The sequence below is a fragment of the Marmota flaviventris genome, chromosome 18 (genome assembly GCF_047511675.1).
Source record: "Marmota flaviventris isolate mMarFla1 chromosome 18, mMarFla1.hap1, whole genome shotgun sequence".
NCBI classification, from domain to species: Eukaryota; Metazoa; Chordata; class Mammalia; order Rodentia; family Sciuridae; genus Marmota; species Marmota flaviventris.
In genome coordinates this window covers 45257608-45277442 of record NC_092515.1, presented here as the reverse complement: position 1 = coordinate 45277442, position 19835 = coordinate 45257608, and the positions used below count along the sequence as shown (strand labels likewise).

Here is a 19835-nt window from a genome sequence, read left to right as displayed (position 1 = left end):
GGCTGGACCAGATCCTGGGCTTCAATCCATGTGCTCTCTTCCCTGGACTGGCCCTTCCCGTTCCCCACTGTGGCTGTGTCATAGGCCTCTCAGCCCCTAGCTGGATTGGGCCATTCCTAGACAGCTCCACATGACTGGCTCTGGGGCATGCAAGGCTCAAATAGAGGTAGGCAGGCATTCCTTCTGTTTATCTGCTATAGGGAGAACAAGGTTGGGCAGATGAGGGCTTTCCAGAATCCTGGGAAGGCAGGAAGAATTGAGATAGGAAATGAGTGGGTTCTGGAGTGTCCCTCCCCAGACTGTTTATCCACAAGTCTAGGCTGTTTATTCCCTTGGCAGTAAAAGCTGGCACTGGAACCCTGGCCTCCTCAGCCCTGAAGTCCCAGCCTGGCCATTTCTCAGACCAAGACATGCTTGGAGAAGACAGTAAAGCCAATGAGACAATTTCTGACCCACGGAAGTCAGTAAAGGCTTACCCATCCTCCTAGGGGAGCCACCTGAAGTGGCAGGAGGATCATGAGTTCAAAGCCAATCTCAGCAACAGTGAGGTGCAAAGCAACTCAGTGAGACCCTGTCTCTAAATAAAATACAAAATAGGGCTGGGGATATGGCTCAGTGGTTGAGTGCCCCTGAGTTCAATCCCTAGTACCCCCCCAAAAAATCTGCTCCTTCTAAAAGCCCAACACACACAGAGAGAGAGAGAGAGAGACAAAATCAATATCTCTCTAAAATCCCAGTAGGCCTTAGCCCTAAATGTATGGAGACCCTCACAGCAGAAGTTTATTCCCTTTTCCTTTTTCTCAGGTCTCCCACATATGGTTAACATAAATGAGGACTTCCTGGGTACTCAGCAGCCACCAAAAATTTGTGGAACACCATGCTTGTCTTTTGGGTGGACTCTTAGAGCCTAAACTCTTCCTTGGTCAGATAAAGGTGGTGAAAAAAAACATAGTGTCCTAAGGGCTAGAAAATTAGTGTTCATACCAAAGGAAGCCAAATTTCATTTTACTTCTTTTATTTACAAGTTTTGATTAAATAGCACTAATGGTTGGAGAAAATCAGTGTCAGATATGAACATTGGTTACAATGCCAAAATACAAATGCCAGTAATTATTAAAGAACATGGTTAATAATTATTCCAAGAGAATGTTTAATAAATATTTTCTGGGAGGCAAGTTAGACATCAGATGCCCCAGAAGGAAGGGACAGAGCCTGGGTCAGCTCAGGAGATGGTTAAACAGCAACCAAACATACCTTCCCCTCAGGTCATGCACATGGCAGCTCTATCACAAGCTTATTGAGGTGTCATAAGTATGGGTCCCCCAGCTCCAAGACTATACCAGGGCTTTTTCTGTCATGGGGATCACATTTCAGAGACAAGTGAAGAATCATTTTCTGATGAAACCAAGTTGGCTCAGTTCCAGGATGTTCTGGTTTGACCTGGGAATTTAAGACTTCCCAAAAGTTGTCAAATAAACATGGGCCACTATGGGCTGATGGACTAAAGAGTCCTGCCAGACTCATTCTGAACACCTTTTTTTTTTTTTTATTCCACATAATTATACTCTTCTTTAACTAATTTGAGTTCAAGTTGTTTATGTTTCATTTATGTTTAAAAAGTGTCAATTTGATTGTGTCTCAAATTGAACTTTCAAGACCTATAACGTTTTAGGCCAAATGTACTTCAAGGAAAAATATGTTCATACATTAAAATACCCCAAAGTTTATATTTTCATTATAATAAATTAGCTTTAATATACAAATAACATCTCAGAAAGCTGAATCTCAGTAACGATCTAGCATACCAATTTGAATTGAGAATACCATCTTCTCTATCCATTTTGACCCAGAATCGACAGAGCTATATTATTTATATATAAATAATATCTAAATTACGCCAATATTATCAGTTTCATACCTAAAATAATAAATAATTTTAAGCACCAAAGCATATTTCCTTCAAAGTTACATCTAAAATATTACATGGCCAATCTCATTTAAAAAAAATATTTTAAAAGCCTCAAAATTGAAATCTCTATATAAAAGGAATGACAGGTGCTTTGCAAAATTTGACAAAGACCTCTAACCTCCTTTCCAATTGCAGTGTCCCAAAGCAGTAGACTATGTGCTTTAGGAAGGCTGCTAACAAGAACTAAAGTCTGGAGACAGACACACTGGAGTTTAACCAGAAGGTTAGACTCCCTGGAGCACTCATAGTAAGAACTGACAGTTCACAGCAGAAAAAAGACATAAATGGGCCATTCTTCCCTTTCAATATGCCAACTAGATAGCAGGGAAATCTAATAGGCAAAGGAAAAAAACAGGCTTGGAGACACAGGTGGGAAATCTGTGTTCTATCAGCTGCTACTCAAGCTACTGAATCAAGACACATTTATGAACCATGCATCCAAAGTAGGATTCAGACCCTCTAGGCCAGTTAAGGTTCCAGGGTGTAGCTGGAATGGAAAACAAAGGACAAAGAAAAACATTAGGCAAGCAGAGTCCTCACCTCAGTTTGAACAAGGAACCATGCTAACAGAATGGTAGTGATTCACAATTTATTTCTGAGTTAAGGTCTAAGAGATCAAAGAGAATAATGATGGTTTCAGAAAAAAAAGGACCAAGACTTAAGTACCTAAACGAGAATTTCTTAGATGAAGCCATGACACTAAACAGGTGTCCTGGATGATATACAAAGAAATGTCCCCATATTAGACATATCTCAACTGTTGATTGAATGTCAGCTGGAACACAAATAAGAGGAAAACACTCAGGTTATTAGCTTTTCTTTTCAGGGGGATGGCAGGGTGAGTAGAGAGGGATCAACTAATGCAGTTTGACTACGCTGAAGAATTCTGCCTGATGCAGTACAGGAAAACCAAAATGGTCAATTTTGTGGAATTATATTTGTGTTTCTATTTAGGGACACATTTCCTGTTTAAATGCCACAGCTGCACATGACAAGAGGAAATTCATCCCCAAAAAGGATCCATGTGGGTTAATTTTTAAGTAAACAGCCTCTGTGGCCCATGGAAACCATGACAAGTTAAATTTTTATTTTTGCCTTAACTCCTATACTAAACATGATCTAATTTCTGAGAAGTAGCAATGGTGATTGATCGCATTCTAGGGTAGATGTCCCATCTAATAAGTCTTACTCCTCCCTCCTCCTCACTACCCCTCAGGATGCAGAGTCTCGGACAATACCTGTTCTCTTTAGACCCTTCATGTTTTCACCTCTCCAGATTCAGACTAAATCTTAAGTCCACTAAATAATTCTGTCTCCTGCCTAAATGTCCATCACAACTATCACACATGCTCACATAGCCTCCTTTCCTGAAACCCATTTGAATAGAAAACAGGTGAAAGACTTTCTAAGATACTCTTGTGTAGTCAGCAGCTGCAGGGCAAGACTGGGCAGAGGTAGAAGGACTGTGTCAGATGGAATTAACAGAAGAATGTTTGAAAGATATAATCAAAAATGCTAAATGCTGTAAATAATCCCCTCAGGAAGTGAAGGGGGTTATTAAATAAGCCTAGAAGAACATTTTCTAACACAAGAAAAAGGCCAGGAGTTAAGGATTAGACATAAATTACCCCCTAGTATGGCTCAAAGGTTCTGGAGTGAGACTCACTGGAGGAGACCAAATGCTGTACAAGTAAATTTAGCTGGTCCAGAGGCCTAGACCCTCTTACTCTCAGCTGAAAAACAAAACATGCTTACAGTAGGCCTGCTTGTAAGTTTGAGGATTAATTTGTAAATAAGCTAAAACAGAACTAGAATGTAGTATTACAGAAGGTCTTCACAAGAATATTCACAAAAAAGTTAGAATATTGCATAGAAAAGTGTACTGTAGTATGCTTTGTAACCCTAGACTTTATTAATTAAACAAAACTAACAAACAAACAAAAAAAACTCTTCATAAACCTAGAGTGTGTGACTGTGAATTCAGAATGATCAAACCCGCAGATTTTGCAGTTGAATCTCAGAAGATCCTGAAGTTCTTTATGCTTGGAATCATGATTAAATTTGCCCTTTGAAAGTTCAGGATGACACAGTTTAACAGTGTCTTTATAAGGATTTGGGCTATATGAGCCCAGGGCCAATTCTATGGTCCTCTGCCCTCTCTGCATAGAAGAGTTGACCAGTACATTCAGACATATGAAATCACTGCTACTGTTTTTAAACCTTAGCTGTTTTCCTCCTCTTCTCATGTTAGTCAAATATTCAGCAAGCTAATATCTGCCTGTCCTTTCAACAGTGATATTTGCATAGCTCATTTAAAAGTAAAAGAAAATGTTTTAAAGAGCATTTATGTTAACTGGGCAATAGGATGGGAAACTCTTAACCCCCCTTGTAATACGCATCAATTGAGTCTGAGTTAAAATACACCACAGTGACAGTGATATCATCCCTGTACATCCTTGCCAGGTCCTCTGGCAAGGTCAGCATTGCTGTCAGTCGCTCTGGCTCCATCTCCCCATACTCGTTGCTCCCAATGGCATGTCTGATCAGGTGTGTGGCTGCATTTTGGTCAGCTGCGTGGAGCCCACTAACTTTCCTCTGCAGCAGCAGACTCTGCATGAGCCCCAGGTTGGCGGGTCTTTGGGCCAGGTCTGGCTTGTGGCAACCTGCCTTGGACAGGTGCCCCACCACCAGCCTTACCACATCCTCATTGTCCAGCATGTCCCACAGGCCATCGGAGGCCAGCACGAGGAACTTATCCTGGGGCCTCAGCCTGTGGTATGTAACCTCAGGTTTGGCAGTCAGGTAGGGTGGAGTATAGTAGTGTGGGGGGGTGAACTGGTAAATGTTGAGGGCCTCAGTATCAAAGCCCCTTTCTAGGACGTTGCGCTGCAGCTCTTTACTCCACTTCAGCTGAACATCCCCAAAGGCCCTGCAGGGCATGAGGACACCCAGCAGTCTGTCATCTATGATGATTGTCTTGTCCTCTGACTCAGGGTGTTCCCTTTTAAGCCGGGATAGCTCAGCTGGATTCCAGGCATTGTGGTCGTGGGTAAGGGGTAGACAAGACCACATACCATTGTCCTCCTGAACACCAAGGATGGCCCGGCAGTCACCAGCATTTGCTACATGCAAGTGAACTCCGTTGACATGGGCCATGCAAGCTGTTGCCCCAGAGAAGGCAACCTGGAGTGATAGATTCTTTGTCACTTCATCTTCCAGGGGAGCCTGGATTTCCAGTGAGATATCAGAATCCAGTCTCTGGAACGAGTACATTAATGCTTCCTCAATGCTCAGTCCCAACTCCATGTGTAGGTCAAGTAGCTCCTGCCAATAGACACGGAGGTGGTCAAGATGCACTGAAGTGATATCTTTATAGATACTATCCCCAGGATGTTTGAGCCACTGCAGGATGGGCAGCAGGGGCTTCATGTTCTCCATTGCTCCCTCCATCTGCTCCAAGGTTTGGTGGGACATCAGGGACACTGCCACATAATAGAAGAGCCTCTCGCTCACTGCTTGTGCACATGCATGACCACCATGTCCATCAAAGATGCCAAACATCAGTCCACTGGTCTGCAAGCAGGAGGCTATACCTCTCCGGTCCTCCACTGGGGAATTGGCAGCTAGCTGATTGCTCTCAAACCGCAACACTGAATTTGGGACTCCACTGTTGAAGTCAAGGATCTTGTAGGCTGATTCACCAGCACGAAGCACTTCATTTACCTGCTCAGGACTGAGCTGCAAGTGGAAATCCTCTTCCTCCGTTGATGTGTGTCTGTAGGCTTTCTGTAGAGCGAAGCTACCACAAGGAGAACTGTTTTTCAGCATTGGTGGCACCCAGGAAAAGAGCTTCCATTTCGATTGATTCCTATTTGAAACACACCTTGAGTATAAGCGTCTGCCCCCTTGGAATGTGGCAATATGGTTCCTTGCAGAATTTAAGATCCAGTAGGACACAGTACTTGACATTCTGAATATAAACTAGCAAACGGGAATTTTTTTAAGCCTGAAAATTAAAGAGTTTAAGAAAGTTTCAAAATTTCTTAAAAATATCAACTTCTGAAACATTTAATTTGCTAGTATCCTAAACAAAAATGATTTAAGCAATTTAGAAGAGTTGATTAAATTCAAAAGGCTAAGTAAGTGTCCCTATTCCTCATTATAACACATAATCACATTCTACAAATTTGGGGAACAGGTTTTATAAATTTTCTGCTTTTACAGGGACACTGAAGGCCTCCCTTCTCCCTACTAGCCAACCCAGGGTCTCTTTTTCCTCTCCTTCCCAAATTCTTTCTCTTGCTAGACCCTATTGTCTAGCTCCCATGTACACAACCTCCCTAGCACTCAAAGTGTTCATTTAGATATCTGCTTCCTCACTAGTCTATAAGCTCCATGTGTTTAAAAACTATTAACTATCTTACCATTAGTTATTCAGTGTCTAGCCCTGTACCTGGCTGGCGCACAATAAGTTCTTAAATATTGGCTAAATGTGACATTTTCAGAGGCCCAGTAACACATTATCTGTCTAGCATTGTATATACTGCATAATCTGAACTCCAGTTATCCACGGGTGGAATGGTAATAATGCCAGTCTAACAGAGTTTCGTGAAGATTTAATAAAATATGATCCTTTTGCTTAGAAAAAGGCAGTTATTTTTGTCATTAAGTATATATTCTTCCATGCTGTTCTTATAACTTTGAATCTGGCTTTCCTGTTATGAGCATTTTGTGTGTGTGCGTGTGTGTGTTCTAATCCACTGAATGAATATGTAATATGCCTCAATTGACTTATCTAATGCTAAGGACTTAGAGATTGTTTCCACTAACCTGTTATTTGTAAAAAAAACCTAACCACATGGCCTTATGCAACTACCTTTTCCTTATTTAGGTTTTAATCTACTTATTCCCAAATGAGGATTCAGTAGATCAAAGGGCTTGGACTCATTGCCAACACTGATTTCTAAAAAGCTTCACATCTGCCTCCAGAGAGGCATGAAAGAAACAGTTTCATAGTGCCTTTTCCAGCCTTGGTGGTATTTTTCCTTGGGCAAGGAGGAAAAAAAAAAAAAAATGCTCCAGCCATTATAATTAGCTTCTGACCCGGGAGGGAGGAAGGGCATTTCCCACGTGTTTTCAGACTTCATGATGAAATCTGCCCTGAGTTTGTCCGGATTTCGAGAGCCCTAGCACTGAGGACAGTACCCACCCCGCTAAACTTGGGGACAGGAGAGGTCAGTCAGGAGCACAGAGGGCTTCGGACACTTCCGGGCTCAGCAGAGCCGGCAGGCAGCAGCAGGGACCCAATTTCACGTCTCTAAAAAAAAAAAAAAGACAGGTCTGGAGTTCAAGTCTATGATCACTGCCTTATAGCCCGGGCTCCAGAATCTACTAAGCCCGATGCCCCTCAAACCCGGGCGCGACTACGTCCCAGCTAGATGCTCCCAGGCCACCCCACCGACTTGGTGCCTCTGAGTCTCCACTTCCCAGGTTGTACAAGATGGGAACTCGGTCAGGACGCCAAGCTCAAAGGGTGCTCCGGACATAAAACTACTAGTGTGGGTGTCGCGGTCCGCAGCCGAGTCCTCGGCCAGCCCGCAGGCCCACGTGGCGTGTGCGTGCGAGTGGGGTGACCGTGACCATGGGCCCAGCTTGTCCCTCCCGGCCACGGGCCCGCCCTCTAACCTCCCCTCACCCCATTCGGCTCTCCGCCCCAACACCTAAGCCCGCGCCGAGCGCCGGAGAGAGCCAGGCGCCGGCGAGGGCTGGCAGGAAAGAAGGCGTCCACATCTCGGGTCATCCCCTTCCTTACCTCGAACCTCCAGCCCTTTTCTCACCAGCTTGCTCCCTGCCGCCTTCTCGGTCACCTCAGCTGCGCGCTTGCGCACAGTGCAGCGGCAGCCGCCTCTCTGGTCCCACTTCCCGAGAACCGGCCCTAGAAGGGAACAAGCTCTAGAAGAAAGCCCCGCCCGCAATTCCTGATTGGTTTATCTTCGGAGGCGGGTCCTTGACGAACAGTAATATTGCCCAATGACTGAAGAGGACAAGAAGCCGGCAGAGAGGCGTGACTGGGAGGGGCTAACACCGCCCTCCACCCTATCCGCCCGGATTCTGACAGTACCTGAGAGCTGGCTTACCTGACCCTGCAGTCACGAGACTGAGTCCCGCCACTACGTAACGGCTGCGCTTTGCACACCCCGAACCTAGCGGCCAATCCGGTTCCTTACTGTTAATATCCCCCGGCTTCCTATTCCTGTGTCGACCCCTCTCCTAAGTATCGCACCTGTAAAATATTCAATAACTTGGACACCTGCTCCATGGGTGTCTTAAGCAAAACTTGCCCTGAACTTAACTTCCTACCAAACCCTCTCCTCTCCTAACCCAATAATGGCCTCACCATCTGCCCAAAGATCCGGGTCAAAAACCCTGGGGGTTACCTCGAAGCCTCCTTCTTCCTCCCCACAATCAGTTACGAATTTTGTCAAGCCCACTTTCTAAATACCTGTCCACCCACCCATCCATTTACCTCCAGCTCCTTCATCCTATTCCAAGTCCTGGTCTTCCTACCAACTTAGTGGTTTTTCTTTTCTTTTTTTTTTTTTTTTTTGGACTGGGGATTGAACCCAAAGATGTTCTACCACTGAGCTACATTCCTAGGCTTTTTTTATTTTTTATTTTACCCAGGCTGGCCTTGATCTTGCAATCCTGCCTCAGCCTCCTGAGTCGCTGGGATTCCAGGAGTGTTCTATCCCTAGAACACTACCACAGATTTTGACCACTCATTCTTTACAGAGCAGCCAAAATAACCTTCTTAAAAAAAACACCTGCTCCAAAATCTTCGTTGGCTCCCCACCAACCACTGCCTTGAATTCCCAATTACACTGGCTTGTCACTGACAAGTATAACAGCAAGATTAGTGGTTGGCAGGTTAAGAAAGGCAGAGAACATCAGATATTCCCCTCAGGCCCTTCTGGTACTAACATTGTGAGATTCCTGTCATTATCTGCTTCCTTACAAATTATTTTAATAAAACTCTACTAACTGTGGAAAGTCAAATGGAATCCTTCCTTGCAGGCAGAGAAAAAGTTACTTAGAACTCTGAGAATGGGATCTTCAGGAAGGAAGTCACAATGGTTTACTTGAGGAGCCTGGCCAGCCTACCTGGACCCAAGGATATGCCTGCAGGAAAACTTGTCCTGGATGAAATTTGTACTGCCACTCAGGCTTTTCTGGAAATACTAAGTAGGGATTTACAATATCTATCCTCTTGGGCGTGGGGGCGGCTGTTTCAGACTTGTACTAAAATAACTCTAACTCTAAAAATGGGTGTGAGGCAACCAGGAAGCACACTTTTGTTGTTGTTGTTGTTGTTGTTTTTTGTACAAATAGTTCATTTGAGGTTACAGAGGGTTATCCTTCAGGACAGATGCAGCAGAGTATAATTGCTCAAACTGCAGGCCCTGGACTGAGTCCTAGAGACACACAGATGGTCCCCACCACTTTCCTGAGAAATACCACATCACTCTACTAAGCCTCAAACAACAGAGTTTTTCTAAGTTACCACATACCCCACTTCCAAATAAAAATGTACCCTTGAGGATATTATATTGTCTTAGTCAGCTTCTTTGCTGCTGCAAATAAAAGGACCCAAGCAGAACAACTGTAGAGGAGAAGTTTATTTGAGGGCTCATGATTTCAGGAGTGTTAGTCCATGGAAGGTGCTCCATTCCTCAGGGCTAGAAGTGAGGCAGAACATCAGGGTGAAAGAGTGTGGCAGAGGGAAGCCACTCACATGGTGATCAGAAAGCAGGGAGAGCAACTCTACTTACCAGATACAAATATATACCCCAAAGCCATGCCCAATTCCTGTTTCTTCCAGCCACACACTACCACTTCAGTTACCAATCAGTTAATCTCTATCAGGGGATTAATTCACTGATTGGGTTAAGACTCTTATAACCCAATCATTTCTCCTCTGAACCTTCTTGCATTGTCTCACACATGAGTTTTGATGGACACCTCACATTCAAACCATAATATTCTGCCCCTGGTCCCCCAAACTCACAACCATCTCACAATGCAAAATACATTTAGTCCATTCCCAAGAGTCCCCATAGTCTCAACAGTTCCGAGATTGCTCAAAGTTCAAGTCCAAAGTCTTCTCTGAGGCTCAAGGCAATCTCCCATGTGAACTCCTGTAAAATTAAAAGCAATTTACGAGTATCCAATATATAAAGGTACAGAGTACAAACAAGTCCTGTAGCTCCATCTCGGCATCTAGGGCACATAGCCTTGTGAGGGTCCCTGTTACCCTGTGGCCTTGTTTGTTGCAGCCCAAGTGGCCTTTCCGTTGGCTTGTGTCTGCTCAATTTCTGTAGCTTTCCTAGGACAATATCCCACATTACTGGCATTTCTTAATCTTGGGGGTCTCCACTGCAGCTTTGGCTTCCTCCTCACTTCTCCACACTTGGATTTCTCAGGAGGTTCCTGCAGGGACTGTAACCCTCCTGCACTTTGTCTGGCCTCCCACACCTTCCTTTGAAATCTTGGTGGAAGCCTCTTTGAATCCCTAACTCCAGTATCCTGCATTCCTGCAGAACCCGAACCACGTGGTTGACACCAAGATCCGCTGCCATCTCAAGCAGTAGACAAGCCTGTAGGGATCCTTGCTACAGCAGCCTCTGAGTGTCTGGATAGCTGAGCATGTTGAACAAACTTCCCAGGCCCCCTTGTTCAAGAAGGGTGCCCCACTGGTCTCTTCTCAAAAGAATTTTCACTTTTACTCCCTTGAGCTTGAGATGGGTGTGGTCTTGTTAACTCCTGAAATGCCCTCAAACCATCTGTCTCTGGACAAAGTCTTTAACATTTCTTTAGTGGCAATAAGGTCTTTAACAACTGCAACTTCCTTAGCCCCAGTTTTACACCTGCCTTTCAAGTCCACTTTTTTCCAAATCTTTCTGCTCCTGATTATCACACAGTGCCCCCTTGTCTTCAAAGAAAATGGCTACCCCATTGCTGCAGAGCAACAAACTCAGGGAGTTCTGAGCAAACACTTGGGAATTTTTGAAAAATATAAGTCCTGCCTCAGTCCCTTTCTTAATTATGCTTTGAAGCAACACTACTAACAGGTTTACCAAGGTGTTAGGAAGCCTTAAAATGATTGTGTTAAGCTCTTAGAGCTTAGAGTCAATGCTTGCTCTTCCCTAGAGGAGAATGGGCAGACTCTTTTGGAAAAGATGATCTGACTTTCTCAGGCTACCACACACACACTCACACACACACACACCATTTCCCTCTACAGTTCTGGGATTTTCTTTATTTTTTTTTTTAAGTTGTAGATGGACACAATGCCTTTATTTTGTTTATTTATTTATTATATGTGTGCTGAGGATTGAACCCAGTGCCTCACATGTGCGAGGCAAGTGCTCTACCACTGAAGCACAACCCCAGCCCCCTGTTCTGGGGATTGAATCCAGGAACTCACACATACTAGGCAGAATATATCTCTACCACTGAGATATATTCCCAGTCCCTACTACTTTTTACTTTGAGACAGGATCTCAGTTGCTGAGGCTGGCCTTGAACTTCTCCTGCCTCAGCCTACCCAGCTGTTGAGACTACAGGCATGTGCCACTGCACCCTGCTCTCAGTCTCTTTAAGGCTTTTCAAAACATGGGGCAACCTCTTTTGCCAACCATTCAGAGAAGATGCACCCAAGGCTGCATCTTCCAAGGGTCCTGAGGGCAAAATAATCACTCCCCTTGCTACTACCATTTCACATCCATCCTTACATTCAGGCCATATTTTCTGAAGGGTCCAGAATTCCCCATCACCCTGAGGATCCCAAGCCTGAGGCCTACCATTTCTGCCACCTTCTTGCTGTGTGACTCTGGATCAGTCACTTTCTCTGAGATCCTAGGAAACTACTTGGAAGGGCAGAGTGTGTTTGGGGGCTTTGTGATTGTCATTTACACCACAGGTTAAAAATAACTCATATATTTTCATAAAAGTAGTTTAGAGAGGAGTAGAAGAAGGCCCTAGTAAACTGGTGTATGAAGAGGCAAGAGGGAGGGACCTGGGAGAGGTGCCTCCGAGCCTTGCAGGAACCGACTGGCTGCAGGAAAGTTGCCAGTAGGAAGCGCTGGGCACCGCCCTCCCCAGTCTCCCCAGGGGCTGTGGCTGAGGAAGACCGCAGTGTCTGCTGGGTCGACAAATAATGGCCCTGGATCCCAGAATGTGCAGCCTAATGAAACAGAAGCTCTGCAGGAAACCACGAGCGCCCAGCAGTCCCTCCCTGTCCCTCCTGGGGAGGCCTTAACCCTGACCCTCCTGGGGAACCGAGCAAGTGTGCGGGCAACTCCAAGAGAACCGAAGGACCAGCTCGCAGCCTGGGTGTGCACAGGGATGCGGTGCACGGTGTCAGCATCCTTCCCCTGGCAGTGACTGCCCCCCAACCCCCACCCCCACCCCAGCCTTGGCCTGAGGAGGGGCCTCCCCACACTTATCAGGACACAGAAGCATAGGGTTGAAAGTAGCCAGGACCTAATATCCAGGGTAGGACCACGACATGGGGTTTTGATAACAACAGTGACATATTTGTTTCTCCAGCGCCTCGCCCCACCAACCACCACCACAATTGTGCATGCCTGTTTTGCCTGAAGAGAAGTGTTTACTAGGACACAAAAGCCAGTAGTTAACAATGTTCATCTCTGGGTCATAGGACTCTGTAAGAACTTTCACATTCTTTACCTTTCCATTTATTTCTTTACTTAAAAAAAATTGTAATTATAGATGGACAGCATGATTTTATTTTATTTGTTTCATTTTTATGTGGTGCTAAGGATCAAACCCAGAGCCTCACACCTTAGGCAAGCGCTCTGTCATTGAGCTACACCGCAGCCCCTATTTCTTTACTTCTTAAACAGAGAAGCATGCTTTTAATAATCAGGGAACCCCCTCCCAATATCTCTTCTTACACACAGAAGAGTGGGAGGGAAGAAGGCCCAGCACAGGGCACTGTCCCTGGGGGCTCAGAGGCAGCAGGAAAGAGGACAGAGCTCACCCTTGGGCCTGGGGCTGGGCACTGGAAGTACTGCTGTTTTAGATCAGGAAATCAGGGAAGGCTCCTCTGATAAGATAGACTTTCATAGAAATCTGAAGGAAGTTAGGGAATGAGAGAACATTCCAACGGGATAAAACTGCAGGGGCAAAGGTCCTTGACTTGTGGGCAAAACGAAGGACTTGGAATTTATGGCCAGGGCTGCCTGCCCAGTCTCCACCCATTGGACCAGGTCTGACCAGGACTTGAGAGCATGTCTCCCCACTGCTTTCCTGAGTGTATTTCTTGGAACACCATCTCACAAAGTGTTCTCAGATGAAAGGGCCACAGCCCACTACCCACCCCTGGAACAAGTCATAATACCCAATAGCACAATTCAGGCTCTGAAAAATCCTGAAGAAAAAGGAATTCTTCCACCTTTAGTGCAGCCATTCCAAATGTTTCATGATGACTCACTTCTTTGCTGGAAAAGCTGGTCACATGTTGCAGAATTCATATGCTTTGTGAGAGACTCACACATACATTTTTTGAAATATAAAGTCCAGAGGCCTGAATTGACTGCCCCAATTTCCTCAGGGTCCTAACTTTAAGTTTGTGGCTAAGATGGGTCTGGACCCTGCCCTCTGGTCTTCCCAGGCAAGCCCTTATCCTGGAAACTCCTTTATCTACATTTAGAAGTCTGGGGGCTGATTTGGGCACCTCTGAGGTCAGATGGAAAGCTGCATGGTGGGAAAACAATTTGCCCAACTTCAGTGCTATGTTTTTGTTTAGTCATCTTAGGTAAAGACTCTAAGTTAAATAGGGCCTTCACCTACTCGGTGCTAACAGTGTGTGGGTGTTTTCTGAGCCTGGTCTCCATTGGGAAATGCAGGACAAATATGTTTCAAACACACTCTTGGAAAACCAATAGCAAGGATCAAAGCCTGCAAACCCCTAGGCTCAGTGGTGCACGCCTGGATTCCAGTGGCTCACTGAGGCCGGAAGATCACAAGTTGGAGGACAGCCTTGGCAATTTAGTCAGACCCTGTTTTTTCTAAATGAAAAATAAAAAAGGGTTGGGGTGCAGCAGCTCAGTAGTAGAGCAGTCCTGGGTTCAATTCTCAGTGCTGGAGGGAGAGAGAGAGAGAGAGAAGCCTGCAATCTCTACCTGAACAACCCACTTCTCTGAAGGAGACTGAAAATTCAGACTGGATGATTTTTTTTCTTTTCTGCTGAGGACTAGAGTGGCGCTATACCCTTGAGGTTTATGTATGAAGTATCAAGTCCGGGCCATTCTTTATATCTGATTTTCCCAGAGACAAGAGCCTCCTCTGGCACAGGTACCCAGAGTAAACTGGTGCTTTATGAGGCTGGGCCTTGAATCAGACAAACATGAGAACCCTAGCACTGCCATTGCCCAGATGTGTGACTTGGACAATGGACCTCATCTGAATGTAGAGCCCCATTTCTCCATCTGTTGAATGGGGCAGCTATGCCTATAATTGTTGTGGGGGTAGACCCCTCACCAGCTATCTGGGGACAGCAGAATGAGGGCAGGGGAAAATATGTGGGGTGTTGGGGTGGAGCTGGCCTCTTTTCTTTGGCTCCAGAGCTATTTCTGTCTAAAGAACTAGGACCTGTGACTATAATCAGGGCACCCCCATCCCCAGGCTATGCTGGAGACTGGGTCAAATTTAATCCAGCTTTTTCTTACACTGTCCTTCAGTTCCATAGAACTATCCCCAGTCCTTTGGCTTTGCTGACCATCTATCTAGAATGTCCACCTCTATCCTCCAGGCCTTTGAGGAACAGTGGGGTCTCACTGTCTCAGTCAACCATGCGTACCCTTTCCCCAGCAGCCCAGTGGTACTCAGTGGTACTTCAGTCCTGAAGCCCTGGCCAGCAGAAGAAGCAAGAGCTTAGTGCTCCAGAGAAGCAAGAACACAAACAGCAGCAAAAATATGTTAACTAATTTGACAACTAGTAACCTGCTGGTTACTTTCCACTCAGACCCCTGACTAGGATGAACCAAACCACAACTTTGCACATGGCCACCAGAGGGCGTAAACACACCGTAGGAAGCACCTGAGCCCCTCTTGCTTCCTAGAGCAGGTGGATTGGGACAGGGCTGGGTGGGTTACTAACACAGCCTGGTTTGGCACTGTCCTAGCACCACATAGCCAGTGATAGGGAGGCTTAACTCCTTTTTTAGGAGACTAGAGAATGGTCCAAGCTAAGGCTTGGCTCTGGGGTAAACCAATCTTGGCCCCAGTAACTTCTTGATACGTGGCCTAGAGCAAGTGTCTTAACTAATTTGATACCCCCACAACAATTATAGGCATAGCTGCCCCATTCAACAATGCCTCATCTGCAAAATGGGAATAAGAACAGTACCTACCTAGGAAGGGTGTGAGTCCGATTAAATGAGTGGATTTGTAAATTGTGTTTGCTGATGGGTCACCCTACAGACACATGAAGCATGTTCTTAGAGGCACCAAAGAAAGATACTTTAAAGTAATTTATTTTACATTTTACCTAAATAAAAGCAGCAGGAGAGACATCAGAACTGTGTTTACCTGCCTTATAGTTACCTGTCAGTTGAGTATCATTTTGTACTATTTTTACATTTAATTACACATTTGGTGTGTGGATTTAGGTAGATTTACAGCCACTGGAGGTCCCTGCAGGGGACTGCAGATGATGGGGACCCCGCTGTCTTTGGGGGGCATATTTCCTGGGGGGGTATCCTAGAACAATGAACAGGAAATGTCTATGTAGGACTTAGAGAAGTATAGGTCCTGGAGGTTCCTCTGCAGGATGCACTGATCAATAGGCAGCAAGGCTCATGTAGGGTCTTCCTAACCCTCCACCCCCAGAGACCAGCCTGCTCCCTGGAGAGCTGGCTGTAAGGAGGCCTCATCATGAGTATTCTACCCTGCTCCCTCCTCTGATGATCTTTCCCCATCCATGCCTCTCATCCCCTAGACCTGTGGTACCATCCTAGAGAGTATTTGGGGAATCTGGGGTGGAAGTTGTCACTGCCTGGGAATACCCCTGGAACTGTGTGTAGTCAGAGGTACTAGGAGACTTCCAGGGCAAATTTAAACAGCAAAGAATTGTCTGAGTCCTTCCTGATATTCAAATGTCCTACCAGGATGTTCAGACAGGTGAACTATCTATTTGTCATCATTTAAGCCTGCGATCTTGCTCCATTTTATTTGGAAACAGAAAATATTTTTTCGGTTTGAATATATCATGAGTTTTCCAAGAATATAGTTATCACGTACATTGAGGGAAGATTGCCCTTTTTGTTTACTCTGGTTTGAATATGGCTTGTCCATACCAAAACCCATGTAGAGGCTTAATTCCTCAATGTGAGGGTGTTGAGGGGTAATAATATCATGGGGCTCTATCCTCATGAAAAAATTATTAAAAAGCCAGGCACAGTGGCACACGCCTATGATTCCAGCAACTTGGAAGACTGAGGCAGGAGGATTGCAAGTTTGAAGCAAGCCTCAGCAACTTAGTGAGTTGCTCAGCCTCACTAAATTGCTAAGGCTGGCCTCAAAAAAAGGTAGGAGGCTGGGGATGTAGTTCAGTGGTGGAGTTCCCCAAGGTTAATCCCCAGTACCAAAAAAAAAAAAAAAAGAGAGAGAGAGAGAAAGAAATAGATAGATAGATTACTGTAGTTTCTGGGAGAGAGGGTTAGTCATCCAGAGAGCAGACTGCTACAAGGCAAGCCCGACACCACCTCTCACTCTGACACACATACTCCCTTCCACACTTGCCTCCTTCTCCTTCCACTTTACATCGTGAGTTGAAGCGGCATGATACCCTCAGAGGCTCTTGCCAGCAGTGGAACAGAAGTTGGCTTTGGATCTTCACTTTTCCAGGCTTTCGAACTATCAGCCAAAATAAACCTCTTTTCTTTATAAATTACTCAATCTCATTAATTTTGTTAAAGCAGGAGAAAACAGACTAAGATAGTGGTTGGAATTTTATTAGGAATTATTCACTATCTAGGAAAATCATACCATGGGGGCAAGCATACTTATGTCCCTTTGCCTGGGAGCTACTGAATATGGGTTCAAGCATCAAAAGATCTCATCATATCTTTAGTGTCCTTATGCCTCAGCATTTTTATACTGACACATGAAGTATCTTTATTAAAAATTAAGGGTTTGGGGTTAGAGCTCAGTGGCAGAGCACTTGCCTAGTATGTGTGAGGCACTGGGTTCGATCCTCAGCACCACATATAAACACAAAATAAAGGTACATCAACTACTAAAAAATAAATTGTTTGTGCCAGGCACGGTGGTGCATGCCTGTAATCCCAACAATTCAGGAAGCTGAGGCAGGAGGATTGCAAGTTCAAAGACAGCCTTAGCAACTTAGTGGGATCCTCAGCAACTTAGAAGGATCCTGTCTCAAAATTTTCTTTAAAAAGGGCTGGATATATAGTTCAATGTTTAAGCAGCCTGGTCCAATCCTCAGCGCGAGCACATGCGTGCACACACATGCCCACAAAAATTACATTGTTTGTATATATAAATATGATTTTAATTATGTCTATGTACATAAATACATCTTATTGTGCATACTAAATTACTGTCTTTGCTATCACAAATAAAGCATTAAATTGATCTTTAAAAATTGTGTATATAGATAAGTCATATTTCCTTTGAATTTCACTTCAGGGTCCTACTGAGAGGCATTGCATTTATTAGTATAAAAGTAATTTCTGAGACTCTCACAAGCACAATATGAGCAAAAAAGTCCAGAAACTAAGGAGATGAATGAATTAATGAATGATTTTGTTTACTGAGAATTCAAACTTAGGCAAATGTAACTGATGATGTTAGAAGTCAAGATGGTGGTTACTTTGAGAAGGCAGTCATTTAGCAAGGGTGTTGGGGTTTTGAGGTGCAGGAAATGTGCTTTTGTTGATCTGGGTGTGTTTGGCTGTAAGGTGTGTTCAGATTGTAAATGTTCATCAAGGGTACCTATTTTTCTGTACCTAAATTAAGCTTCAATTTAAAAAAAGTAAACGTGAAGTTAACATCACCAGTAAAGGAAAAAATCAACACTATGTACCTATGGATGTCACACAAAACAACACAGGATCATTTTTCTCATGTTCCTATGAAAAGTAAGTAACCAGAATCTTTTCATGAGAAAATACCAAACAAACCCAATTTGAGGGCCATCTTACTATCCAAGTGGCACTCTTCAAGGAGACTGGGGAAGTGTTCCAGAGAAAGGGCCACAAAAGACCCTTGACAGCTGAATGTCCTGGGTGATCAGGGATTCTGTTGTTTAAAAAGATATTATTGGGGCAATGAACAAAATATGAATAAATTATGTGAATTGGATAATACAGCTACAATGTTAATTTCCTGATTTTTGACTCTTGTATTACAGGGATGTAGGAGAATATCCTTGGTTTTAGGAAGAAACGTTGAAGTATGTAGGTATAAAAAAGTGTTGTAGCTGTGACTTATTCTCCATTATTTATTTATTTATTAATGGGTACCAGGAATTGAACCCAGGGGTGCTTAACCACTGAGCCATACTCCCAGCCACTTTTATTTTTTAAATTTGAAACAGGGTTTTACTAAGTTGCTGAGGCTGGCCTGTATCTTTCTATTCTCCTGCTAGGGAGGATCCTGAGTCTCTGAGATTATACTTGCATGCCACCACAACCAGCTTCCGTTTTTTAATGTATATTGTTTAGTCAGCATTCAGTCACTATAACAAATGCCAGCAATAATCAATTTATAAAGAGAAAGAGTTGGGGCTGGGGTTGTGGCTCAGCGGTAGAGCGCTCACCTAGCACGTGCAAGACCCTGGGTCCAATCCTCAACACCACATAAAAATAAATAAATAAGATAAAGGTATTGTGTCCAACTACAACTAAAAAATAAATTTAAAAAAAAGCGAAAGGTTTGCTTTTAGCCCACAGTTTTGGAGGTTTCAGTTGGCCTGTTGTCAACCAATCCCCTGCCCCCCAGGTTGTGTGTGTGTGTGTGTGTGTCTGTGTGTGTGTGTCTGTGTGTATGTGTGTATGTGTGTATGTGTGTGTGTGTGTGTATGTATGTGAGAGAGAGAGAGAGAGAATAGGGTAAAACAAATGTGATAAAATGGGGAATCGGGTGACTTGTCTATGGGTTTTTATTATGTTACTCTTTTAAGTTTTCTCTAATTATGTTAAAATAAAAAATACCTCTTAAAAAATCTGGGTGAGGTGGTCTGGGTCTGATGGCAGAATCTTAAATGCTGGCCTTTCTTTTCTGTTTCCACAGTTGCAACCCCAGTTTTCCTGAGCATCAGTGTGAATAGGGGAGGAAAAAGAAGGAACCGAAGCCAGACATTCCCCCACATGGGAGGGTCTGCGTGCTACAAGTTCTGAGGGCCCATCTCTAGGCGTTTCCTTTATACAAGGGCTCACTAAGCTTGGCCATGCTCTCATCTGTTGACACCTGTTTTTCACCTTTGCCTCAGAACCCCTCTGCTTAGTCTAGCTTACCAGTACATCTCCATACCCCTCCAGCATGACCTCTGACCTCAGCAAGTTCCAGACTTGTGTCAGGCGCCCCAAAGACTACAAAGTAGGATGCAGTGCCCTGACCTGAACCCTCTGGACTCTCCCTGGAGTTGCTGGAACTGCCACTGGAGCCAACTAAAAGCAACCAGGTTGATACTGAATCTTTACCCTCAACCTGGGGCCAAAGGGCACATGCCAATATCTCTGCACCCCTTAGACCAGAGCTGCATAGGGGTGAGGAGCTCCCCTCCCGGTCCTTTCCACTGCCCCTCAGAAACCACAGG

At 44.6% G+C, this 19835-nt stretch overlaps 1 protein-coding gene across 2 annotated transcripts; it reads right to left on the bottom strand.

The window, feature by feature from the left end:
* Nucleotides 1-998: 998 nt before the first annotated feature.
* Nucleotides 999-7911, bottom strand: Pdp2 (pyruvate dehydrogenase phosphatase catalytic subunit 2). Of its 2 annotated transcripts, XM_027939201.2 has the most exons (3): nt 7782-7911; nt 7179-7286; nt 999-5975 (listed from the first exon to the last, which is right to left on the bottom strand). In XM_027939201.2, the coding sequence occupies exon 3, from the start codon at nt 5936-5938 to the stop codon at nt 4346-4348; it is 1593 nt and encodes a 530-aa protein (XP_027795002.1). In that variant the 5' UTR covers nt 5939-5975; nt 7179-7286; nt 7782-7911; the 3' UTR covers nt 999-4345. The 2 variants fall into 2 exon arrangements, with proteins under 2 accessions (XP_027795002.1, XP_027795003.1); XM_027939202.2 differs by lacking the exon at nt 7179-7286.
* Nucleotides 7912-19835: the final 11924 nt, after the last annotated feature.